This window comes from Anomaloglossus baeobatrachus, chromosome 1, assembly GCF_048569485.1.
Source record: "Anomaloglossus baeobatrachus isolate aAnoBae1 chromosome 1, aAnoBae1.hap1, whole genome shotgun sequence".
NCBI lineage: Eukaryota > Metazoa > Chordata > Amphibia > Anura > Aromobatidae > Anomaloglossus > Anomaloglossus baeobatrachus.
Window position 1 is genome coordinate 941,558,895 of NC_134353.1, and position 27,088 is coordinate 941,585,982.

A 27,088-nucleotide genomic window follows, 5' to 3' on the forward strand; every position below is an offset into this window, starting at 1 on the left:
TCTCCCCTGTGTCCCCCCCACCTCTGGTCTCTCTCCCCTGTGTCCCCCCCATCTCTGATCTTTCTCCCCTGTGTCCCCCCCACCTCTGGTCTCTCACCCCTGTGTCCCCCCCACCTCTGGTCTCTCACCCCTGTGTCCCCCCCACCTCTGGTCTCTCACCCCTGTGTCCCCCCCACCTCTGGTCTCTTACCCCTGAGTCCCTCCCACCTCTGGTCTCTTACCCCTGAGTCCCTCCCACCTCTGGTCTCTCACCCCTGAGTCCCTCCCACCTCTGGTCTCTCACCCCTGAGTCCCCCCCACCTCTAGTCTCTCACCCCTGTGCCCCCCCCACCTCTGGTCTCTCACCCCTGTGCCCCCCCCACCTCTGGTCTCTCACCCCTGTGTCCCCCCCCACCTCTGGTCACTCACCCCTGTGTCCCCCCCCCACCTCTGGTCACTCACCCCTGTGTCCCCCCCCCACCTCTGGTCACTCACCCCTGTGTCCCCCCCCACCTCTGGTCACTCACCCCTGTGTCCCCCCCCCCCACCTCTGGTCACTCACCCCTGTGTCCCCCCCCCACCTCTGGTCACTCACCCCTGTGCCCCCCCCCCACCTCTGGTCACTCACCCCTGTGTCCCCCCCCACCTCTGGTCACTCACCCCTGTGTCCCCCCACCCACCTCTGGTCACTCACCCCTGTGTCCCCCCCCACCCACCTCTGGTCACTCACCCGTGTCCCCCCCCCCCACCTCTGGTCACTCACCCGTGTCCCCCCCACCTCTGATCTCTCTCCCCTCCGTCCCTTCTTATCTAGTCTTTTTCCCCGGTGTCTCCCCAACTTGTGCACCCTGTCTCTACTCATTGCCCACTCTCCTCTAACTTCCCCCTTTCTCAACTGCTCCAGTGGAAACCCCCATTTCTCTGCACTTTTCTCCCCTCATCTCTAGTCTCTTTCCCTGTGTCCTCCCCATATTGCCCCCTCTCCACTGACTCTTCCCTTTCCCTACTGCGCCCTCTGGCAGCCACTCCATTTCTCTGCCCTATCACTCCTCACTTCTGGACTCTGTCTTTCTTACCCCCCCCCACTGGTCTTTATCCCTTGTGCGCCTCCCTCACCTCTTAACAGTTTCCACTGTGCGGAATGCCCCCACCTCTGGTCTCTCTCCCCCGACCTCTGTACTCTGTCTCCACCTCATTGCCCACTCTCCTCTGCCTTTCCCCACTGCTCCAGTAGCCGCCCCCATTTCCCTGCCATATTCCCCCTTATCTTAGGGTCTGTCACCCCTTATCCCCCTCCATCTCTCGTCTCTTTCCCGTGTGTCCCCCCCTCCGTCCCGTCTCCCCTTTATTGCTCCCTTTCTCCACTGCTCAACCCGGTAATTCCCCAATTTCTCTTCCCTATCCTCATTAGTCTGTCACCCCTTATTCCCCCCATCTCTGGTCTTTTTCCCCTGTGTGCCCCCCATCTGTCTCCCCCTTTCTTCACTGCTCCCCACAATGGCCGCCCCAGTACTGCTGTCATTTCTCTTCCCTATCCCCCCTCATCTCTGATCTGTCACCCCTTATTTCCCCCCCCCATCTCTGGTCTCTTTCCCCTGTGTGCCCCCCATCTCTGTACCCAGCATCCCCCCCAGTCTCTGTCTCCCCCTTTCTTCACTGCTCCTCCCAGCGGCCACCCCCAGTACTGCACCCGTTCCTCTTCCCTGCCCCCCTTACAGCCCTTTCTTACTGTGGGCCGGGACGTTGAGGAGGTCGGACAGGTCGGGGTGCGCTCTCTCCTCCTGCAGTAACCGCTCGATCACTCTCCCGGCTCCCTCCAGAGCTTCCTGCATGGCGGCGCTGGCTGCCGGGGCCCCCGGAGCTGCACTCGGCATTCTGCTCGGACTTTAGTTATTATCTGCCAGAAATCCGGTTCTAGGAGTGAAACGTCAGGTTCAAAACAACGTGCGCCCAGCGCTAACCGCGCAAAGTCGGGATGACATCATCGCCCTGCGCCCGGCAGTCAGCCCCGGAACGTGCTGATGGCGTCACGTCTCCTAGGAGACGGTTCTGACCGGCGGCCATATTGACTGTGGGCAAGTAGCCTTCTGCCCCTTATCTTGTATGTGTTTCCAGTGATTGTGATTATTTGGTCACTCTTCCACTGTAGGGCTCTGCACTATTATAACTAATAAAATACATGTAAGAATTCAGGGAGGAATCAAAAGTAAAAGATTACTAATTTTGACCCTTACTGTTTCCTGTAGCCAGACACGCCGGTTACCGTGGTGACGGAATGTACGGCGTAACGGCCATGTTTATTACTGGCAACCTGTTACATATATTGTGAAGAAAGGTTTCCGTGCATTCTGTGCTGCAAGTGCCGCTCTGTGTGGACGGAGGTCTGAGGTGTGAGTAATAAAGAAACGCGGAAAACTGAGTGTGACCCTTCCCGCTTCCTGTAGAGCATCAGGAACTGACTGAAGGGGCGGGGCCTGAACTTTGGCGAGAGAGAGAGCTGCAGCCAGGAGCAATACCAGGTATGATGGAGCCTGCACCGGCCACAGGGGGCGCTGTATAGAGGTATCACTACAGCACAGTATGGCGGTGCATAGAGGGATCACTACAGCACAGTATGGCGGTGTATAGAGGAATCACTACAGCACAGTATGGCGGTGCATAGAGGGATCACTACAGCACAGTATGGCGCTGTATAGAGGTATCACTACAGCACAGTATGGCGGTGCATAGAGGGATCACTACAGCACAGTATGGCGCTGTATAGAGGTATCGCTACAGCACAGTATGGCGGTGCATAGAGGGATCACTACAGCACAGTATGGCGGTGTATAGAGGAATCACTACAGCACAGTATGGCGCTGTATAGAGGTATCACCACAGCACAGTATGGCGGTGCATAGAGGGATCACTACAGCACAGTATGGCGGTGCATAGAGGAATCACTACAGCACAGTATGGCGGTGTATAGAGGAATCACTACAGCACAGTATGGCGGTGTATAGAGGTATCACTACAGCACAGTATGGCGGTGTATAGAGGGATCACTACAGCACAGTATGGCGGTGTATAGAGGTATCACTACAGCACAGTATGGCGGTGTATAGAGGAATCACTACAGCACAGTATGGCGGTGTATAGAGGAATCACTACAGCACAGTATGGCGGTGCATAGAGGGATCACTACAGCACAGTATGGCGGTGTATAGAGGTATCACTACAGCACAGTATGGCGGTGCATAGAGGAATCACTACAGCACAGTATGGCGGTGTATAGAGGGATCACTACAGCACAGTATGGCGGTGTATAGAGGTATCACTACAGCACAGTATGGCGGTGTATAGAGGAATCACTACAGCACAGTATGGCGGTGTATAGAGGAATCACTACAGCACAGTATGGCGCTGTATAGAGGTATCACTACAGCACAGTATGGCGGTGCATAGAGGGATCACTACAGCACAGTATGGCGGTGTATAGAGGTATCACTACAGCACAGTATGGCGCTGTATAGAGGTATCACTACAGCACAGTATGGCGGTGCATAGAGGGATCACTACAGCACAGTATGGCGGTGTATAGAGGTATCACTACAGCACAGTATGGCGGTGTATAGAGGTATCACTACAGCACAGTATGGCGCTGTATAGGGGGATCAGTACAGCACAGTATGGCGGTGTATAGAGGTATCACTACAGCACAGTATGGCGCTGTATAGGGGGATCAGTACAGCACAGTATGGCGGTGTATAGAAGTATCACTACAGCACAGTATGGCGCTGTATAGAGGGATCAGTACAGCACAGTATGGCGCTGTATAGGGGGATCAGTACAGCACAGTATGGCACTGTATAGGGGGATCAGTACAGCACAGTATGGCGCTGTATAGGGGGATCAGTACAGCACAGTATGGCACTGTATAGGGGGATCAGTACAGCACAGTATGGCGCTGTATAGGGGGATCAGTGCAGCACAGTATGACGCTGTATAGGGGGATCAGTACAGCACAGTATGGCGCTGTATAGGGGGATCAGTGCAGCACAGTATGACGCTGTATAGGGGGATCAGTACAGCACAGTATGGCGCTGTATAGGGGGATCAGTACAGCACAGTATGGCGCTGTATCGAGGGATCAGTACAGCACAGTATGGCGCTGTATCGAGGGATCAGTACAGCACAGTATGGCGCTGTATAGGGGGATCAGTGCAGCACAGTATGGCGCTGTATAGAGGTATCAGTGCAGCACAGTATGGCGCTGTATAGGGGGATCAGTACAGCACAGTATGGCGCTGTATAGGGGGATCATTACAGCACAGTATGGCACTGTATAGGGGGATCATTACAGCACAGTATGGCACTGTATAGGGGGATCAGTACAGCACAGTATGGCACTGTATAGGGGGATCAGTGCAGCACAGTATGGCTCTGTATAGGGGGATCAGTACAGCACAGTATGGCGCTGTATAGGGGGATCATTACAGCACAGTATGGCGCTGTATAGAGGTATCAGTACAGCACAGTATGGCGCTGTATAGGGGGATAAGTACAGCACAGTATGGCACTGTATAGGGGGATCAGTACAGCACAGTATGGCGCTGTATAGGGGGATCAGTGCAGCACAGTATGACGCTGTATAGGGGGATCAGTACAGCACAGTATGACGCTGTATAGGGGGATCAGTACAGCACAGTATGGCGCTGTATAGGGGCATCAGTATGGCGCTGTATCGAGGGATCAGTACAGCACAGTATGGCGCTGTATCGAGGGATCAGTACAGCACAGTATGGCGCTGTATAGGGGGATCAGTGCAGCACAGTATGGCGCTGTATAGAGGTATCAGTGCAGCACAGTATGGCGCTGTATAGGGGGATCAGTACAGCACAGTATGGCGGTGCATAGGGGGATCAGTGCAGCACAGTATGGCGGTGTATAGGGGGATCAGTGCAGCACAGTATGGCGCTGTATAGAGGTATCAGTACAGCACAGTATGGCGCTGTATAGGGGGATCAGTACAGCACAGTATGGCACTGTATGGGGGGATCAGTACAGCACAGTATGGCGCTGTATAGGGGGATCAGTACAGCACAGTATGGCGCTGTATAGGGGGATCAGTACAGCACAGTATGGCGCTGTATAGGGGGATCAGTGCAGCACAGTATGGCTCTGTATGGGGGGATCAGTGCAGCACAGTATGGCTCTGTATGGGGGGATCAGTGCAGCACAGTATGGCTCTGTATAGGGGGATCATTACAGCACAGTATGGTGCTGTATAGAGGTATCACTACAGCACAGTATGGCGCTGTATAGGGGGATCAGTACAGCACAGTATGGCGCTGTATAGGGGGATCAGTACAGCACAGTATGGCGGTGTATAGAGGTATCACTACAGCACAGTATGGCGCTGTATAGAGGGATCACTACAGCACAGTATGGCGCTGTATAGGGGGATCAGTACAGCACAGTATGGCGGTGTATAGAGGGAGCAGTACAGCACAGTATGGCGCTGTATAGGGGGATCGGTACAGCACAGTATGGCGCTGTATAGAGGTATCAGTACAGCACAGTATGGCGCTGTATAGGGGGATCAGTGCAGCACAGTATGGCTCTGTATGGGGGGATCAGTGCAGCACAGTATGGCTCTGTATGGGGGGATCAGTGCAGCACAGTATGGCACTGTATAGGGGGATCAGTGCAGCACAGTATGGCGCTGTATAGGGGGATCATTACAGCACAGTATGGTGCTGTATAGGGGGATCAGTACAGCACAGTATGGCACTGTATAGGGGGATCATTACAGCACAGTATGGTGCTGTATAGGGGGATCAGTACAGCACAGTATGGCACTGTATAGGGGGATCATTACAGCACAGTATGGTGCTGTATAGGGGGATCAGTGCAGCACAGTATGGCGCTGTATAGAGGGATCATTACAGCACAGTATGGCGCTGTATAGAGGGATCAGTACAGCACAGTATGGCACTGTATAGGGGGATCATTACAGCACAGTATGGTGCTGTATAGGGGGATCAGTGCAGCACAGTATGGCACTGTATAGAGGGATCAGTACAGCACAGTATGGCGCTGTATGGGGGGATCAGTGCAGCACAGTATGGCTCTGTATGGGGGGATCAGTGCAGCACAGTATGGCTCTGTATAGGGGGATCATTACAGCACAGTATGGCGCTGTATAGGGGGATCAGTGCAGCACAGTATGGCGCTGTATAGGGGGATCAGTACAGCACAGTATGGCACTGTATAGGGGGATCAGTACAGCACAGTATGGCACTGTATAGGGGGATCAGTGCAGCACAGTATGACGCTGTATAGGGGGATCAGTACAGCACAGTATGGCGCTGTATAGGGGGATCAGTGCAGCACAGTATGGCGCTGTATAGGGGGATCAGTACAGCACAGTATGGCGCTGTATCGAGGGATCAGTACAGCACAGTATGGCGCTGTATCGAGGGATCAGTACAGCACAGTATGGCGCTGTATAGGGGGATCAGTGCAGCACAGTATGGCGCTGTATAGAGGTATCAGTGCAGCACAGTATGGCGCTGTATAGGGGGATCAGTACAGCACAGTATGGCGGTGCATAGGGGGATCAGTGCAGCACAGTATGGCGGTGTATAGGGGGATCAGTGCAGCACAGTATGGCGCTGTATAGAGGTATCAGTACAGCACAGTATGGCGCTGTATAGGGGGATCAGTACAGCACAGTATGGCACTGTATGGGGGGATCAGTACAGCACAGTATGGCGCTGTATAGGGGGATCAGTACAGCACAGTATGGCGCTGTATAGGGGGATCAGTACAGCACAGTATGGCGCTGTATAGGGGGATCAGTGCAGCACAGTATGGCTCTGTATGGGGGGATCAGTGCAGCACAGTATGGCTCTGTATAGGGGGATCAGTACAGCACAGTATGGCTCTGTATGGGGGGATCAGTGCAGCACAGTATGGCTCTGTATAGGGGGATCATTACAGCACAGTATGGTGCTGTATAGAGGTATCACTACAGCACAGTATGGCGCTGTATAGGGGGATCAGTACAGCACAGTATGGCGCTGTATAGGGGGATCAGTACAGCACAGTATGGCGGTGTATAGAGGTATCACTACAGCGCAGTATGGCGCTGTATAGAGGGATCACTACAGCACAGTATGGCGCTGTATAGGGGGATCAGTACAGCACAGTATGGCGGTGTATAGAGGGAGCAGTACAGCACAGTATGGCGCTGTATAGGGGGATCAGTACAGCACAGTATGGCGCTGTATAGAGGTATCAGTACAGCACAGTATGGCGCTGTATAGGGGGATCTGTACAGCACAGTATGGCGCTGTATGGGGGGATCAGTGCAGCACAGTATGGCGCTGTATGGGGGGATCAGTACAGCACAGTATGGCGCTGTATAGGGGGATCAGTACAGCACAGTATGGCGCTGTATAGGGGGATCAGTGCAGCACAGTATGGCGCTGTATAGGGGGATCAGTACAGCACAGTATGGCGCTGTATAGGGGGATCAGTACAGCACAGTATGGCGCTGTATAGGGGGATCATCTCTGCACGGCCAGATAAGAGTTACTGAGCTGGGGCCAAGGAAGGATCAGGCATGCTGAATGCAATCTGCCCAATCCTTTGCTCTGGAGACATCCTCCAGTCTCGCTCCGCTGCTCGTGGTCCCGGATCGTGTTGCAGCTCTGCTTTACATGTATTTCTTTTCTTTTATTCCAGTTTCCACAATGGACGATTCTGAAGACTCCAGCATTGCCTCCACTATGGGATTCTCCGGGTTTGGTGAGTTATTGACACTGATTGGCTGCAGCGTCCGGCGACTGAATGGACCGGACGTCATCTTTTCCAGTCTTGGCGGTGGCAACCGGAGCGTTTCGTGGTGCAGTAATTCATTTGTTATTTCAACCCCCAGGTAAGAAGGCCCGGACATTCGACCTGGAAGCCATGTTCGAGCAAACGCGTAGAACAGCCGTGGAGAGGAGCAAAAAAACGTTTGGTAAGTTGCTCTTCCTTGAGCACTCTCCTGATCTGTGCTGAGGGTGAAGGGCAGAGCTAAGCAGTCTGTGTGTCCAACTGTGGAGTGTCGCAGATAGGGGGGAGGCTCCTGCTGCAGTCAGTTGTCATACAGCTAGACCCAAGATAGGGAGGAATATTTCATTTGTGTGAGGGTGGGGGAAGACAGTGTATAGTACTATTACTATTCACTGCACTATTGTACAATTATTATTTATCTGGTGGGGAAGTTAATGGAGTATATTTACAGCTGCCAGATGGAGAAGGAGACTGATTTGTATCTTGCTGTAGTTTACATTTACAACTGCCAGATTGGGAAGGAAACTGATTTGCTGTTGTTTATATTTACAATTGCCAGGTGGGGAAGGAGTCTGATTTGTAACTTGCTGTAATTTATATTTACAGCTGCCAGGTGGGGAAGGAGACTGATTTGTATTTTGCTGTAGTTTGCTGCAGTTATTGCCCTCACTCCTCTTGGTATCTTAATTTTGTTATTTTGTATTGTCTCATATTGTCTGTGCATGTCCCCTCTGAATTGTAAAGCGCTGCGGAATATATTGGTGCTATAGAAATAAAACCTATTATTATTACTATTATTCTTATTAGTTGATATTTTAAGCTCTCAGATGCGGATGGAGACTTGTTTGTAAGTTGCTGTAGTTTATATTTACAGCTGCCAGGTGGGGAAGGACACTGATTTGTAGTTTGCTGTAGTTTGCTGCAGTTTTTGCCCTCACTCCTCCTGGTATCTCAATTTTGTTATTCTGTATTGTCTCATATTGTCTGTACATGTCCCCTCTGAATTTTAAAGTGCTGTGGACTATATTGACGCTATAGAAATAAAACCTATTATTATTATTATTATTATTATTATTATTTTATATTTACAGCTGTCAGATGGGGAAGGAGACTGATTTGTAACTTGCTGTAGTTTATATTTACAGCTGCCAGGTGGGGTGGGAGACTGATTTGTCACTTGCTGTGGTTTATATTTACAGCTGTCAGATGAGGAATGCGACTGATTTTCAACTTGCTTTAGTTTATATTTACAACTGCCAGATCGGGAAGGAGACTGATTTGTAACTTGCTGTAGTTTATATTTACAGCTGCCAGGTGGGGAAGGAGACTGATTTGTAACTTGCTGCACTTTATATTTGCAGCTGCCAGAGAGGCTAGAGGACTGGCGGCAAACTTATTGAGCACAATATGTACAACTGCCAGAGGATGAGACTGACTGTGAATGGGACAATATTTATAATAGCCAATGGGGGAAGGAGACTGATTGTAAATATAGTATTCAGATAGTTCACAATTACCAGAGGGGACAGGAATTTGACCGGGAAATGAATGGGGACTATTTGTACACTTGCCAGTGGGACGAAAGGACCGAGTGGAGGCTTACTAAAGACTATATTTATAGCGGCTAGAGGACAAGACTAACTGGAAAAGGGACTATATTTATAACAGCCGGGGGGGGGGGGGGTGAAGGAGACTGATTGATTGTGAACAGTCACCAGAGGATACAGGAGTGTGACTGGGAACTTACTGAGCACTGCATTTACATCAGCACGTTTATGGCAGCCAGGAGGAGAAGGACACTGACTGACTACTATATTTACAAGAAACAGAAGGGGAAGACGACAGGGAACTATATGGTTGCTATATTTACAGCAGCCAGAGGGAGAAGGAGACTGACTGAGGACTATATATAAGGAGTGTTAAGTGTTTTGGGAGCTGTTGGCAGTCAGCAGAGACATCGGTCATAGTACCCTGGAGCCCAGTCACTCTGGTTCAGATCGGCAGTGTGACCGATGAGGACACTCGGAGGGAAAGAAAAAATGACAACTTTTTTTTGTGTTTGTGGAAACAATGTAATGTAACGTGACATTTAATGACTTTTTGATCTGCTGATCTGACCTTGATTAATGGGTTAAAAAAAAAAAGGAAAAACAAGGTTTCTACGTGTAACCCTGTAATACGGATCTGCGGGTCCTGACGTATTTCGGGTTTTTTCTCAGCCTATATCTTGCAGTTCTCTAATATTTTTCCCACACTTTGGGCGCATTACTTTCTTGGATTTTTTTTTTTTAATTCTTTCCATGACTAGATAAAGTATTTGTCGCCAAAAAATGACGTGTGATATCACAAAAGTAAGTACACCCCTCACACTTTTGTAAACATTTTATTATATCTTTTCCTGGGACTTCCCTGCAGAGGTGACCCTGTGATACAATGTGCAGTGTCAGTGCGCAGCTTGTATAACAGTGTAAATAACTCAGCACAGCCATTAATGGCTAAACCGATGGGAACAAAAGTGAGTACACCCCTAAGTGAAAATGGCCAAACTGTGCTCAATTAGCCATTTTCCTCCCCGGTGTCCTGTGACTCATTAGTGTTACAAGGTCTCAGTGTGAATGGGGGGCAGGGGTGTTACATTTGGTGTTATCTCTCACACACACTCTCTCATACTGGTCACTGGAAGGTCAACATGGCTCCTCATGGCAAGGAATACTTTGAGTATCTGAAAAAAAGAATTGTTGCTCTACATAAAGATGGCCGAGGATATAAGAAGATTGTCACCACCAAGACTGAGCTGCAGCACGGTGGCCAAGATCATACAGAGGTATAACCAAACAGGATCCACTCAGAACAGGCCTCGCAATGGCCGACTATAGAAGTTGAGTGCACGTGTTCAGCGTCATATCCAGAGGTCGACTGTTAAGAATAGACGTATTGCTGCAGAGGTTACAGGGGTGGGGTGGTCCGCCTGTCAGTGCCCAGACCATACACCACATACTGCAGAGGTTACGGGGTGTGGGGGTCCGCCTGTCAGTGCAAAGACCATACGCAGCAGAGGTTACAGGGATGGCGGTTTAGCCTGTCAGTACTCAGACCATACGCCACACACTGCATCATATTGCTCTGCATGGCTGTCGTCCAAGAAGGAAGCCTCTTCTAAAGATGATGCACAAGAAAGTCTGCATACAGTTTTCTGTAGACAAGCAGTCTAAGTACATGGATTACTGGAACCGTTCTGTGGTCTGACAAGACCAAGATAAACTTATTTGTTTCATAGGGAGTCAGCGTGTGCAGTGGCTCCAGGTGAGGAGGACAAAGACAAGGGTGTCCTGCCTACAGTCAGGCATGGTGGTGGAGAGTCATGGTTTGGAGCTGCATGAGTGCTGTGGGAGTTACAGGTCATTGAGGAAGCCATGAATGCCAACATGTCCTGTGACACTGGAGCAGAGCACGGTCTTCTCCCTTCATATTCCAACATCACAACCTCAAACACCTCCAGGACCCCCACTGCATTGCTACAGGAACTGAGGGTAAAGGTGCTGGACCGGCCGAGCGTCTCCAGACCTAAACTCTATTGGGGTACCCTCAGACGGAAGGTGAATGAACATGATGTCATTATGGAGGAGGGAAGAGGATCCAGCGTCTCCTGTGAAGCTCTAGTGACCTCCAGGCCCAAGAGAGTTAAGGCAGAGCTGGAAAATAATGGTGGCCACACAAAATATTCACACCAAGGGCACAATTTCTCCATTTTCACTTAGGGGTGTACTCGGTGCCAGCGGTTTAGACATTAATGGCTGTGCTGAGTTACTTACACTATTATACAAGCTGCACACTGACACTGCACATTGTATCACAGGGTCAAATTTGCAGTGTTGTCCCATGAAAAGCTATAATAAAATATTTACAAAAAAATGTGAGGGGTGTACTCACTTTTATGATATATTGTACTCTATTGATCACTAGAAGTCAAAGTACTTTGACCCTTTGTGATTTCTGCTTCTTGTCAGCTTTACTGTGTAGACTGAGACGGGATGAGCAGAGTCATCTCATTATTACTGTTAGAGGGAGGGGTCGGTAGTGACAGCTCTATTGTATTTCTGGAGGTCATGATACGGCCGTATAGAAAACATTCCGGGGTACGGACGGTCCTCAATTACTTCCTCCGGAATAATAATGGAGACATTTCTATGTGGATCGATTCCCTTATGGGAGATGTCATGGTCGCTCCTCTGTAATTTCTAATCTTATTGTTCTTCTTTCTCTCGTTTTCTGCATTTCTGCTGCAAACCTTTCTCTCTTGCGGCTCAATTTATCTCATTTTTTTTATATCCAAATAGAAGCGCGAGAAAGAGAAGGGGAAGAAAACAAACCGCAAACAAGTCCGACATCCATGCCTGCGGCGTCCGGCTCTGGGCTGAGGAAGAAGAAGGAGTCCAGCTCCAGGTACAAACTGTGACTCCAGTCTGACACCATCGCACTCATTATCATCAATAGTGCGAGCGAAATACTCTGCTTCTATGCTCTTGGAACTTCAAATTAATAAGATTTGTATTTCAAGCGCTTGGAGAAATCAATATAGCACAGCCAAGCATGGGGTATTGAGAGATTCTGTGTTATTACATTACTAGCTGTACTACCCGGCTTCGTCCGGGTTAATAACTGCTGTTAACAAAATAGAATGTATTAACAAAAATGTATTCTGCACACAAAAACCACAAAACAAATAGATATAAATGTAATTATAATGTCTGTCTCCCCCTCTGTATATATCTCTCTGTGTCTCTCTCTCTATCTCTTTTGTCAGTCTGTCTCTTTCCCTGTCTGTCTCTGACTGTCTCTGTCTCTTTCTCCGTCTGTCTCAATCTCTTTCCCTGTCTCTCTGTCTCTTTCCCCGTCTCTCTGTCTCTTTCCCTGTCTGTCTCTTTCCCTGTCTGTCTCTTTCCCTGTCTGTCTCTTTCCCTGTCTGTCTCTTTCCCTGTCTGTCTCTTTCCCTGTCTGTCTCTTTCCCTGTCTGTCTCTTTCCCTGTCTTTCTCTTTCCCTGTCTTTCTCTTTCCCTCTTTCCCTCTGTCACTTTCCCTGTGTCTGTCTCTTTGTCTGTCTCTTTCCCTCTCTTTCTCGGTCTGTCTCTTTCCCTCTCTTTCCCTCTCTTTCCCTGTCTGTCTGTTTCCCAATGTCTGTCTCTTTGTCTGTGTCTGTCTCTTTACCTGTCTCTCTCTTTCCCTCTCTTTCCCTGTCAGTCTGTCTCTTTGTCTGTGTCTGTCTCTTTGTGTCTGTCTCTTACCCTGTCTGTCTCTTACCCTGTCTGTCTCTTACCCTGTCTGTGTCTGTCTCTTTCCCTGGCTGCATTGTGACACACCAACATTCCATATAAGGGCGTGGCTGCACATTCTTCTGAAGTTCTGGCTGCACTGTTGCTCCCAGCTCCATTCGCTTTAATGGAGGCAGGTTTTTTGGTGAATAACTGTAAAGCGCGGGGTTAAAATTTCCCCTCAAAACATAGCCTATGACGCTCTCGGGGTCCAGAAGACGGTGCAGATGCCAATCACACACACACACACACACACACATTCAGCTTTATATATTAGATGTGACCAGTTTATATAGTACCTCAAACAAAGAAATGACCATGCACCAATAAGAGCCGCAGGGGTGTGTATAGAAATGTGAGACTTCCCCGCCCATCAGTGTTATCTGAGCCCTCTGACATCATTCAGTTATAAGACAAGATGGTTTCTATACAACACCAAATAGCTTGTATTTTCTCACAGTAGTTGAAGACCGGGACAGTTTTCCCGCTTTCTGGTTAGGCACATTTTCGTTTTTTGTAATGCTCAAATTGCTTTCAGCACAAAACGCAGCCAGGTAAATTATTCTCTGTAACGCTCCATCTTTTTAGAGAAAATACAGTGCCTTGCGAAAGTATTCGCCCCCCTTGAATTTTTCAACCTTTTTCCACTTTTCAGGCTTCAAACATAAAGATAAAAAATGTAAATTTTATGGTGAAAAATCAACAACAAGTGGACACAATTGTGAAGTGGAACGAAATTTACCGCTTAATTTAAATTTTTGTAAAAACTGAAAATATTATTCACCCCCTTTGCTTTCAGTGCAGCAAACTCACTCCAGAAGTTGATTGAGGATCTCTGAATGATCCAATGTTGTCCTAAATGACTGATGATGGCACTGTATACTTGAAGATTGAAACTTCTCCGGCCTGCTCTTCCCAGCGCTGCTGCAAGTGACTGACAAGTCTCTACCTATATACATGCAAGGGGGGCGCCTGTCAATCAGCACTTTGTATACAGTGATCAGGAAGGCAGAAGTGGTAATAAACCATCTCTGCCTTCTCTCTATGACAGCCGGCTCTCTTTACACTGCAGAGTTTTTAATTGAGCTTATAAAAAAAATCCGTCCCATTCTTATTCAGAAAGGTAGGATGATTTTTTTTTTTTCACTTGTCCATATGCAATCCGTTTTTTGGGGGGCTTTTTTGTTACTCAGCAGCTATTAATCATTTACAGGACCATTTACACTTTCCAATATTACAATATTGTAATGTATCGGTAAAAATTAGAGTCAATATTGACGGTCTGTATGGCATTTGTTTTTCTTTTCTTTTTTTTTTTTTTTTTTTTTTTTTCTTGCACTGTTCCAATTTTGTGGTCAAATCGTAGCATGTTGCAATTTTTTTTTTATTACATAGTTACATAGGTCTTTTTTCAACCTAAGTAACTAGGTCCATCTAGTTCAACCTTCCTCCACCAGTTCTACATTTAGTCACTAAGTCACTTATAACCAACAATGTTGTGTGTAGTGAGGAAATCATCCAGCCCTGATATAAAAGCTGTTATAGTGTCTGCCATTACTACCTCTTGTGGTCGGCATTCCACAGTCTGACCGCTCTAACTGTAAAGAACCCTTTCCTATTTAGCTGTTGGAATCGCTTTTCTTCCACTCACAGTGAGTGCCCCCTGGTCCTTAGTACTGTCTTTGGAAGAAATAAGTCATGCGCCAGTCCTTTATATTGACCACACATGTATTTATACATATTAATGAGATCACCTCTGAGACGTCTTTTTTCTAAGCTAAACATATCTAACTTTTCCAACCTGTCATCATACGGGCGGCCTCCATTCCTCCTCATACGGGCGGCCTCCATTCCTCCTCATACGGGCGGCCTCCATTCCTCCTCATACGGGGCGGCCTCCATTCCTCCTCATACGGGCGGCCTCCATTCCTTGTAATAGTCTAGTTGCCGCCTTTTGAACTGACTCTAACTTCTGAATGTCCTTTTTAAAATGTGGAGCCCAAAACTGGATCCCGTATTCCAGATGTGGCCTTACAAGTGATTTATAGAGGGGTAACAATACGTTGGGATCACGGGATCTAATCTCTCTTTTTATACACCCTAGAATCTTGTTTGCTTTAGCAGCTGCTGCCTGACATTGAGCGCTGCTGCTCAGCTTATTGTAATGAGAATACCCAAGTCCTTCTCCTGTTCTGTAGTCCCGAGTTTACTTCCATTTAATGTATACGCAGTTATAGGATTACTCCGTCCTAGGTGCATTACTTTACATTTATCAACATTAAATCTCATTTGCCAAGTATCTGCCCATTCTGACATCTTATCCAGATCTTTTTGTAATATTGTACTGTCCAGGTCAGTTTTTAATATCCTACATAGTTTGGTGTCATCGGCAAAGACTGACACTGTACTATCAATCCCATCCACAAGGTCATTAATAAAGAGATTAAAAAGAATCGGTCCAAGCACAGATCCCTGCGGCCCCCCACTGCTGACTATAGCCCATTTAGAGAATATACCATTTATGACTACTCTTTGTTTCCTATCTTTTAGCCAATTCCTTACCCAGTTGCATATTGTATCCCCTAGTCCTTGCTTCTGGAGCTTTAGTATAAGGCTATTATGTGGTACAGTATCAAATGCCTTTGCAAAGTCCAAATAAATCACATCAGCTGCATTACCAATATTTATGTATTTTTTTTTTTTATTTTTTTTTCTTATGCCAAATACAGCTGATTCTATACATACAGTGCTATACTGGCACTATCAGGCTGATTCTATACATACAGTGCTATACTGGCACTATCAGGCTGATTCTATACATACAGGGCTATACTGGCACTATCAGGCTGATTCTATACATACAGGGCTATACTGGCACTATCAGGCTGATTCTATACATTCAGTGCTATACTGGCACTATCAGGCTGATTCTATATATATAGTGCTATACTGTCACTATCAGGCTGATTCTATACATACAGTGCTATACTGGCACTATCAGGCTGATTCTATACATTCAGTGCTATACTGGCACTATCAGGCTGATTCTATATATATAGTGCTATACTGTCACTATCAGGCTGATTCTATACATACAGTGCTATACTGGCACTATCAGGCTGATTCTATACATTCAGTGCTATACTGGCACTATCAGGCTGATTCTATACATTCAGTGCTATACTGGCACTATCAGGCTGATTCTATACATTCAGTGCTATACTGGCACTATCAGACTGATTCTATACATTCAGTGCTATACTGGCACTATCAGGCTGATTCTATACATTCAGTGCTATACTGGCACTACCAGGCTGATTCTATACATTCAGTGCTATACTGGCACTATCAGGCTGATTCTATACATACAGTGCTATACTGGCACTATCAGGCTGATTCTATACATTCAGTGCTATACTGGCACTATCAGGCTGATTCTATATATTCAGTGCTATACTGGCACTACCAGGCTGATTCTATACATACAGTGCTATACTGGCACTATCAGGCTGATTCTATACATACAGTGCTATACTGGCACTATCAGGCTGATTCTATACATACAGTGCTATACTGGCACTATCAGGCTGATTCTATACATTCAGTGCTATACTGGCACTACCAGGCTGATTCTATACATTCAGTGCTATACTGGCACTATCAGGCTGATTCTATACATACAGTGCTATACTGGCACTATCAGGCTGATTCTATACATTCAGTGCTATACTGGCACTATCAGGCTGATTCTATATATTCAGTGCTATACTGGCACTACCAGGCTGATTCTATACATACAGTGCTATACTGGCACTATCAGGCTGATTCTATACATACAGTGCTATACTGGCACTATCAGGCTGATTCTATACATACAGTGCTATACTGGCACTATCAGGCTGATTCTATACATTCAGTGCTATACTGGCACTATCAGGCTGATTCTGTACATACCTGTACTGATCAGCTCAGATGTTTAGGTTTTGAAATCCAAGAAAGTAAAGTTTATACAATTAGCTGCTTTTTGAGTGTCAGCAGCTGAGCATCAGATAATATCTGGAGGGTATGCAGAGTTATCCCCTCCCCCTATTAGAATTAGCATAAGTATTATACAATCGACCTAGCAGGACGTTTGGTGAGGTACTTGCCAATGTTTCAGGGAAACTGGAAACCATAGGTGTACGCTGCAGCCGCTACTGAGACTGCACATTTTTTCCCCGCCACCGTCTCACTATGGTGGAAGATCGGGCGGGGAATGGATGGCGAGGAGTGTCCATGTAGCCGCCTCTTGATGTTGTTAGGTCGACCAATAGGTCACAACTGTTGCTAGCGATGACCAAATGCGGAGGGGGTCCCGGTACCCCCCCCCCTCCGGCTCCTCTCAGCCTTAATGAGATACAGACAAGAGACCAGTATCTGTACATAAGCAAGAGATGTGCGCTCTGAACAACTGGTTTATTTTTACACATACAGGGTTTATCAAGCTAATTTGGGCGTAACTATGTCATATGCATATTCATTAGTTTCGATTCGTCCTAAGCGTGATTTTATTTCTCATGAAAACAAGGAAAATAGACTTTATTTTCTCAGCAAGAAGCATGAAATTTCTTTCCCATCAAAGTCTTATCTCTGTCCTTGGGAAGACATAACATTCTCAGTCCTTGATTCTTTCTCAGCATCGGAAGCGTAAATAAGTCTGGTTGTGCTCTCTTGCAGGCAGCGAGGATTTTTGTGAATTTCTATCCAACTAAAGTTAACTCTTTCCTCACAATGTGTTAGGTGGGTAGGGTCCTGCCCGGACAGACCCGAGAGGGGACGATGTGGATCAGACCCCACTGTTGTCTCTCTAAGGTGGGAAAGCAGGGGGAGCAATTACACATTTGTTGCCCAAATCACAAGCTCTACCTGAAAGTCAAAGGGAAAAGATTAATAACGCACAACAAATTTTGGTGGAAAGGGGTCTGAGAGCCGACCTGTGTCTGCCTCCTACTGACACTAAGCTAAAACGGACCAGCTTTGTGTCGGTGAGTGCGTGTTCCCTGCTCAGGAGGGGCTACCTTTTTATTATTGCCTAGTATCAGTCACTTGGTGGCAGCAGCATACATCCATGGTTTCTGGTGTCCCCCAATAAAGAAATGGCACTCTTGATATAAACAGATAAAGTTGTTTCTGGACAACTTTTTTTTGCCAGTGGATTGCTTCTAAATCAGTTCTAATGGATGATTACTGCACATGTAAACTCCGCCTTAGCAAAGATAACTACAAAGGAAAAATATCTATTTCCATGTCATCAGTGTCCATCGCCTTGAACCCCATCCATCCATAGGACGTAAATGTACATCCTACATTGGGTGCAGCTGTATGGGACTAAGAGCTAAGACCAAGAGATAAGCCCGCTCCAAACATGGCAGGTGGCGCTATCGGCAGCGAATGGAGTTAGCTCCGATCGCTGCTGCATAACCATTCTGATGCAGCTGTCATTTGTCTTACAGCAGAATTTAGAGGTTTTCTATTTAGGGGCGCCAATTGATCTCAAACTGCCAGTGGGTCACTGTATCAGCTGGGGGCCTACTGAAGGCTGCCTTCCTCTCATGAAACCATTTCCAAAAGGTTTATAGATTTGGTACTGCTGCATCCGTAATTATATAGAGATAATGACTGCTGTGGAGAGGGAGTGGGAGAGGTGATAATGACTGCTGGGGGGAGAGGAGATAATGACTGCTGGGGGAGAGGAGATAATGACTGCTGGGGGGAGAGGAGATAATGACTGCTGGGGGAGAGGAGATAATGACTGCTGGGGGGAGAGGAGATAATGACTGCTGGGGGGAGAGGAGATAATGACTGCTGGGGGGAGAGGAGATAATGACTGCTGGGGGGAGAGGAGATAATGACTGCTGGGGGGAGAGGAGATAATGACTGCTGGGGGGAGAGGATGAGATAATGACTGCTGGGGGGAGAGGATGAGATAATGACTGCTGGGGGGAGAGGATGAGATAATGACTGCTGGGGGGAGAGGATGAGATAATGACTGCTGGGGGGAGAGGATGAGATAATGACTGCTGGGGGGAGAGGATGAGATAATGACTGCTGGGGGGAGAGGATGAGATAATGACTGCTGGGGGGAGAGGATGAGATAATGACTGCTGGGGGGAGAGGATGAGATAATGACTGCTGGGGGGAGAGGATGAGATAATGACTGCTGGGGGGAGAGGATGAGATAATGACTGCTGGGGGGAGAGGATGAGATAATGACTGCTGGGGGGAGAGGATGAGATAATGACTGCTGGGGGGAGAGGATGAGATAATGACTGCTGGGGGGAGAGGATGAGATAATGACTGCTGGGGGGAGAGGATGAGATAATGACTGCTGGGGGGAGAGGATGAGATAATGACTGCTGGGGGGAGAGGATGAGATAATGACTGCTGGGGGGAGAGGATGAGATAATGACTGCTGGGGGGAGAGGATGAGATAATGACTGCTGGGGGGAGAGGATGAGATAATGACTGCTGGGGGGAGAGGATGAGATAATGACTGCTGGGGGGAGAGGATGAGATAATGACTGCTGGGGGGAGAGGATGAGATAATGACTGCTGGGGGGAGAGGATGAGATAATGACTGCTGGGGGGAGAGGATGAGATAATGACTGCTGGGGGGAGAGGATGAGATAATGACTGCTGGGGGGAGAGGATGAGATAATGACTGCTGGGGGGAGAGGATGAGATAATGACTGCTGGGGGGAGAGGATGAGATAATGACTGCTGGGGGGAGAGGATGAGATAATGACTGCTGGGGGGAGAGGATGAGATAATGACTGCTGGGGGGAGAGGATGAGATAATGACTGCTGGGGGGAGAGGATGAGATAATGACTGCTGGGGGGAGAGGATGAGATAATGACTGCTGGGGGGAGAGGATGAGATAATGACTGCTGGGGGGAGAGGATGAGATAATGACTGCTGGGGGGAGAGGATGAGATAATGACTGCTGGGGGGAGAGGATGAGATAATGACTGCTGGGGGGAGAGGATGAGATAATGACTGCTGGGGGGAGAGGATGAGATAATGACTGCTGGGGGGAGAGGATGAGATAATGACTGCTGGGGGGAGAGGATGAGATAATGACTGCTGGGGGGAGAGGATGAGATAATGACTGCTGGGGGGAGAGGATGAGATAATGACTGCTGGGGGGAGAGGATGAGATAATGACTGCTGGGGGAGAGGATGAGATAATGACTGCTGGGGGGAGAGGATGAGATAATGACTGCTGGGGGGAGAGGATGAGATAATGACTGCTGGGGGGAGAGGATGAGATAATGACTGCTGGGGGGAGAGGATGAGATAATGACTGCTGGGGGGAGAGGATGAGATAATGACTGCTGGGGGGAGAGGATGAGATAATGACTGCTGGGGGGAGAGGATGAGATAATGACTGCTGGGGGGAGAGGATGAGATAATGACTGCTGGGGGGAGAGGATGAGATAATGACTGCTGGGGGGAGAGGATGAGATAATGACTGCTGGGGGGGAGAGGATGAGATAATGACTGCTGGGGGGAGAGGATGAGATAATGACTGCTGGGGGGAGAGGATGAGATAATGACTGCTGGGGGGAGAGGATGAGATAATGACTGCTGGGGGGAGAGGATGAGATAATGACTGCTGGGGGGAGAGGATGAGATAATGACTGCTGGGGGGAGAGGATGAGATAATGACTGCTGGGGGGAGAGGATGAGATAATGACTGCTGGGGGGAGAGGATGAGATAATGACTGCTGGGGGGAGAGGATGAGATAATGACTGCTGGGGGGAGAGGATGAGATAATGACTGCTGGGGGGAGAGGATGAGATAATGACTGCTGGGGGGAGAGGATGAGATAATGACTGCTGGGGGGAGAGGATGAGATAATGACTGCTGGGGGGAGAGGATGAGATAATGACTGCTGGGGGGAGAGGATGAGATAATGACTGCTGGGGGGAGAGGATGAGATAATGACTGCTGGGGGGAGAGGATGAGATAATGACTGCTGGGGGGAGAGGATGAGATAATGACTGCTGGGGGGAGAGGATGAGATAATGACTGCTGGGGGGAGAGGATGAGATAATGACTGCTGGGGGGAGAGGATGAGATAATGACTGCTGGGGGGAGAGGATGAGATAATGACTGCTGGGGGGAGAGGATGAGATAATGACTGCTGGGGGGAGAGGATGAGATAATGACTGCTGGGGGGAGAGGATGAGATAATGACTGCTGGGGGGAGAGGATGAGATAATGACTGCTGGGGGGAGAGGATGAGATAATGACTGCTGGGGGGAGAGGATGAGATAATGACTGCTGGGGGGAGAGGATGAGATAATGACTGCTGGGGGGAGAGGATGAGATAATGACTGCTGGGGGGAGAGGATGAGATAATGACTGCTGGGGGGAGAGGATGAGATAATGACTGCTGGGGGGAGAGGATGAGATAATGACTGCTGGGGGGAGAGGATGAGATAATGACTGCTGGGGGGAGAGGATGAGATAATGACTGCTGGGGGGAGAGGATGAGATAATGACTGCTGGGGGGAGAGGATGAGATAATGACTGCTGGGGGGAGAGGATGAGATAATGACTGCTGGGGGGAGAGGATGAGATAATGACTGCTGGGGGGAGAGGATGAGATAATGACTGCTGGGGGGAGAGGATGAGATAATGACTGCTGGGGGGAGAGGATGAGATAATGACTGCTGGGGGAGAGGATGAGATAATGACTGCTGGGGGGAGAGGATGAGATAATGACTGCTGGGGGGAGAGGATGAGATAATGACTGTTGGGGGGAGAGGATGAGATAATGACTGCTGGGGGGAGAGGATGAGATAATGACTGCTGGGGGGAGAGGATGAGATAATGACTGCTGGGGGGAGAGGATGAGATAATGACTGCTGGGGGGAGAGGATGAGATAATGACTGCTGGGAGAGAGGATGAGATAATGACTGCTGGGGGGAGAGGATGAGATAATGACTGCTGGGGGGAGAGGATGAGATAATGACTGCTGGGGGGAGAGGATGAGATAATGACTGCTGGGGGGAGAGGATGAGATAATGACTGCTGGGGGGAGAGGATGAGATAATGACTGCTGGGGGGAGAGGATGAGATAATGACTGCTGGGGGGAGAGGATGAGATAATGACTGCTGGGGGGAGAGGATGAGATAATGACTGCTGGGGGGAGAGGATGAGATAATGACTGCTGGGGGGAGAGGATGAGATAATGACTGCTGGGGGGAGAGGATGAGATAATGACTGCTGGGGGAGAGGATGAGATAATGACTGCTGGGGGGAGAGGATGAGATAATGACTGCTGGGGGGAGAGGATGAGATAATGACTGCTGGGGGGAGAGGATGAGATAATGACTGCTGGGGGGAGAGGATGAGATAATGACTGCTGGGGGGAGAGGATGAGATAATGACTGCTGGGGGGAGAGGATGAGATAATGACTGCTGAGAGAAGGATATAATGACTGCTGAGAGAAGGATATAATGACTGCTGGGGGGGAGAGGAGGAGATGATGACTGCTGAGGGAAGGGAGGTGGAGAGGAGAGAATTACTGTTGGGAGAGCGGAAGAGGAAATAATGACTGCTGGGGGGAGGAGAAGAGGAGATAATGACTGCTGAGGGCAAGGAAGGGGGAAAGAAGATAATGACTGCTGGGGGGAGGAGAAGAGGAGATAATGACTGCTGAGGGCAAGGAAGGGGGAAAGAAGATAATGACTGCTGGGGAGGGAAGGCTTGCTTGGGCATGAAGTGTATGAAATACCAACCTTCAATTGAAGGTTTAGCCAATGAAATTCGGCCACAAAATAGTCACTAAGCAAGTAAGGTAAAGAACTGTTTGTTTTTTCTTTCTTAATAAATGCAGTACATATATTACAGTTATAATTTTTTGTTAATAGAGCTACAAATATCACAAAATTATTGATTTTTCTAGAAGTGGCACACCACCCAAGTTATGCTTGTGATTTTTTTTTTTTTTTTTTTTTACTAGTTTTGACACACAGAGCTCAAAAGATTGGTAATCACTGACTTAGTTGCTTCCTAGGATGAGCAAAGGAAAGGCAGATGTGTCCGAGCGTAAATCTAAAGTCTTGTGACATGGAAGAAATCACTGCAGGCACAGATTGCTCGAGGAGCAGTGCAGGCGCAAAGACTTTTTTTTTTTTTTTTTTTTGTGTGCTCACCTGGTTAGGTGCATCTCCTTAGTTGTAGGTGAGGATTAACAGCACGGACTAGAGGCGATGATGCAGCGGTCTGGAGAGCACGGCTATGTTGGAAATGAACCTGCATAGTTGCGGGAATGCGGATGCACACAGGAGCAGCAGAGCTGAGAAGCGGCGCCAGGTATAGCGGAGAGGAGTTGGTTATTGGATAACTTAACACAGAAGAGTTGAAGATCTGAACAGTATCGGGATCAGCATGACTGAGCTAATAGTAGTATCTGGAGCTTCTGAACAGATAATCAGACATCTGGCTGGAGCAGAAGAAAGTGGAAAGTGTGGATGACCATGAGCGAAGTACGTGGTGACTACCTGAATTCTCAGGCAGTGAGTGGCCACCTGAGCCTGTCTTAGGCCCTGTGTACACACTGCGTTTTTTTACCGCAGTTTTGCTGTAGAAAATGTTCTTAACTTTGCTGCAGTCCTTCCCCAGCAAAACCTATGGTAAAAAAATAACGCTGTGCGCAGTATGCGGTTTTTTTCACCGACAGGTTTTGCTGCGGAATTTCCACTGCAGAAAAGAATGTGCATGTCACTTCTTTTCCGCAGGTCCCTGCGGTTTCGAGGGCTGGCAGATCAATCACCCACTAACTCTGGTTCGGCGGAGGATTGATCCCCGGTATCTGGCCAGATGCTGCTCCCCATATAAAGTTTATGGGGAACACAATCTGGCGCAAAGGGGTAGGAGCAAGCGCTACATACTCACCGATCACCGGGCGGCTGTCGCACTGCTCCCGCAGCAGCTCTTTTATCTTCCAGAGCCAGCTCATTAGTCTCATAACATATTCACGTCTTCCCTGCTCACCGGTGGCTGTGATTGGTTGCAGTCAGACCCGCCCCCGCGCTGAATGACAGCTGTCTAACTGCAACCAATCACACACGCCGGTGGGTGGGCCTATAGCGTACCTCAAAATAAATGATTAAAAAAAACGGCGTGCGGTCCCCCCAATTTTGATAACCAGCCAGGATAAAGTCACACAGCTGGGGGCTGGTATTCTCAGGAGGGGGAGCCACACGTTATGGAGAGCCCCCCCCAGCCTAAAAATATCAGCCAGCAGCCGCCCGGAATTGCCGCATCCATTAGATGCGACAATCACGGGACTTTCCCCGTTTCATCCAGAATTGCTCTGGTGCGGTGGCAATTGGGGTACTAAGGAGTTAATGGTACCAGCCCTTAGCTGCCACCAAGTCCTAGATTAGTCATGGTAAGCGTCTGAGACCCCCCCCCCCCCATCACTAAGCTGTAAGTGAAAATAAATAAATGCAAACAACCCAAAAATTCTTTATTTGAAATAAAAGATAAAAAAGCCCCCTCTTTCACCACTTTATTAAGCCCATCAATAACAGCCCTCCAGGTTCGAAGTAATCCACACGAGGTCCCATGACACAGCGAGCGCCATAGTGAAGTGAGCTGCGTTGGATCAGCGGTGACTTCACTCATGTGCTTTATTGTGACAGGTGGAGGACTCGGCCGTCACTGCACATCAGCTGACTGAAGTCACCACTGATCTTATACTCACCTTCTCCAGCGAGGCTGGTCTCCTGCTTCCAGGCCGGCTCATGCATATGCAGTTATGCACTGCACAGCCGACCCGTTTGTAGCAGTGCGCTGGAGACAGCTGCACAGGACACAGCATCGCGGGAGACTTCAGTACCACGGACAGCAGGAGCAGGGACAGGTGAGTATCTCCCTGTGCTATCAAAATAACGCAGGGACATACCATGGCAATACCGCATGCGATTTTTGGTTGTTTTTTTTTTACCGCAGGTGCGGTAATTTTTCAGAGGGTGCGGAATTTTCTTAAGAACATTCCATTTTCTAGTGCACAAAGGGCCTTGTAAGTCATCAGCGGTGGTCTCTAGGTCACATAGTAACCTAGCATGGACTAGCACCGGTGGAGTCAGCCATAAGAGAAGGAAGAAAAGCCCAGCTCTCAATCCGGGACCGGTGAGGAACGAAGTTACAAGATAGGGACTACACATGAGGATACCGGCCTGACCGGGGACAAAACATTAGCTAGGTAAGCTCGGGTAACTCAATACCAGAAGCTGTATGGAGCGTTTAACCCTTTAGATGCTGCGGCTGTAGCATCTAAGGGGTTTTACCTTTACAGAAGTGAAGGCTCCTTGTCACCTCATTGGCGTCCTCCACAATGTCATTTTGGGGCATTAATGGGTTGCCTGAGCCCTTTGGGCCTTGTTTAGGTCCTTAGATCAGATATTGATGGATGCCTGTTAGACCCTTGTAGAAGCATGAAACACTAAAACGGTAGGAACGATGCCAAGGCCCCTTTCACACATCCGTTTTTTGCCATCATTCGCAATCCATCGAATTGTGAAAAAAAAACGGATCCAGCGCTGGATCCGTTTTTTTTGTCATTGACTTGTATTAGCGACGCATGGCCTCACGATACATACGTCGTACAACGGATCCATTGAAAAATATGTGTCCGTCGGACGGAGACGACGTCGAAAAAACGGACAGTGACAGATCCAACGGCGTCCTTCATTTGGTGTAATGGAAGCCTAAGGGCGCAGTATCCGTCGAGGGATTCCATATTTTTGCAACCGAACATGCTCAGATGGGGTGTAAATTCATTGCTGGTCAGAAAAGTCTCTGTCTTTTTTTTTTTCTCTCTCTCTTTCTCTTTCTCTCTTTCTCTCTGTCTCTCTTTCTCTCTCTTTCTCTTTCTCTTTCTTTCTCTTTCTCTCTCTTCTCTTTCTCTCTGTCTCTCTTTCTCTCTGTCTCTCTCTTTCTCTTTCTCTCTCTTTCTCTCTCTTTCTCTCTCTCTTTCTCTCTCTCTTTCTCTCTCTCTTTCTCTCTTTCTCTCTCTCTTTCTCTCTGTCTCTCTCTTTCTCTTTCTCTCTCTTTCTCTCTCTTTCTCTCTCTTTCTCTCTCTCTTTCTCTCTCTCTTTCTCTCTCTCTTTCTCTCTTTCTCTCTCTCTTTCTCTCTGTCTCTCTCTTTCTCTTTCTCTCTCTTTCTCTCTCTTTCTCTCTCTTTCTCTCTCTTTCTCTCTCTCTTTCTCTCTCTTTCTCTCTTCTCTCTCTCTTTCTCTCTCTCTTTCTCTCTCTCTTTCTCTCTCTCTTTCTCTCTCTCTTTCTCTCTCTCTTTCTCTCTCTCTTTCTCTCTCTCTTTCTCTCTCTCTTTCTCTCTCTCTTTCTCTCTCTCTTTCTCTCTCTCTTTCTCTCTCTCTCTTTCTTTCTCTTTCAAATTCAAATTCAAATATGCTTTATTGGCAGGACCAAAATACAATTAGTGTTGCCAAAGCAGGAAAGATACAGTAAGTGTGGTTGGAGGGGATCAGGGTTATGGGGAGTTGGGGGGCACAATTTGGGCTCTGACAGTCCATTTAGAGGTCTTAGGTTCCCCTCAGCTTATGACATGTGGTGACATATTGGGCTGGCGATCTCCACCATTGATTCCTCTTCCCCCAGTAGGAAGCGGAGTTTCATGTCCTCGTCCATGGATGGAAAGCCCGGGGTATGAGTGGTAAATTTCTGGAAGTGGGAGGCCCTCACTGCTGAGTATTTGTCACAGTGCAGTAGGAAATGCGTCTCGTCCTCCAGAGCCCCCTGCTGGCAGTGCTGGCACAGTCTGTTCTCCTGCGGCTTGTATGTCTGTCGGTGCCGCCCTGTTTTCCACCTCTAGGCTGTGGGCACTCAGTCTGTACAGTTCTCTCTCTCTTTCTCTCTCTTTTTCTCTCTCTCTTTCTCTCTCTCTTTCTCTCT

General features: G+C 48.3%; 2 protein-coding genes across 3 annotated transcripts in view; one reads left to right on the plus strand and one right to left on the minus strand.

Annotated features, from left to right (window-relative positions):
- NUP155 (nucleoporin 155) overlaps window positions 1-1,989 on the minus strand; it is a 181,348-nt gene extending 179,359 nt beyond the window's left edge. For both annotated transcript variants that reach the window (XM_075328661.1, XM_075328657.1), the window contains exon 1: window positions 1,709-1,989. In XM_075328661.1, the coding sequence (XP_075184776.1) occupies window positions 1,709-1,853 (145 nt within the window). In that variant the 5' untranslated portion in view covers window positions 1,854-1,989. The remainder of the gene's footprint in view (window positions 1-1,708) is intronic.
- Window positions 1,990-2,278: 289 nt separating this feature from the next.
- The window catches only part of WDR70 (WD repeat domain 70), a 367,195-nt gene continuing 342,385 nt past the window's right edge, over window positions 2,279-27,088 (plus strand). The window contains exons 1-5 of the mRNA XM_075330392.1: window positions 2,279-2,498; window positions 7,711-7,773; window positions 7,904-7,987; window positions 12,141-12,246; window positions 13,651-13,666. Of these exons, the coding sequence (XP_075186507.1) occupies window positions 7,719-7,773; window positions 7,904-7,987; window positions 12,141-12,246; window positions 13,651-13,666 (261 nt within the window). The 5' untranslated portion in view covers window positions 2,279-2,498; window positions 7,711-7,718. The remainder of the gene's footprint in view (window positions 2,499-7,710; window positions 7,774-7,903; window positions 7,988-12,140; window positions 12,247-13,650; window positions 13,667-27,088) is intronic.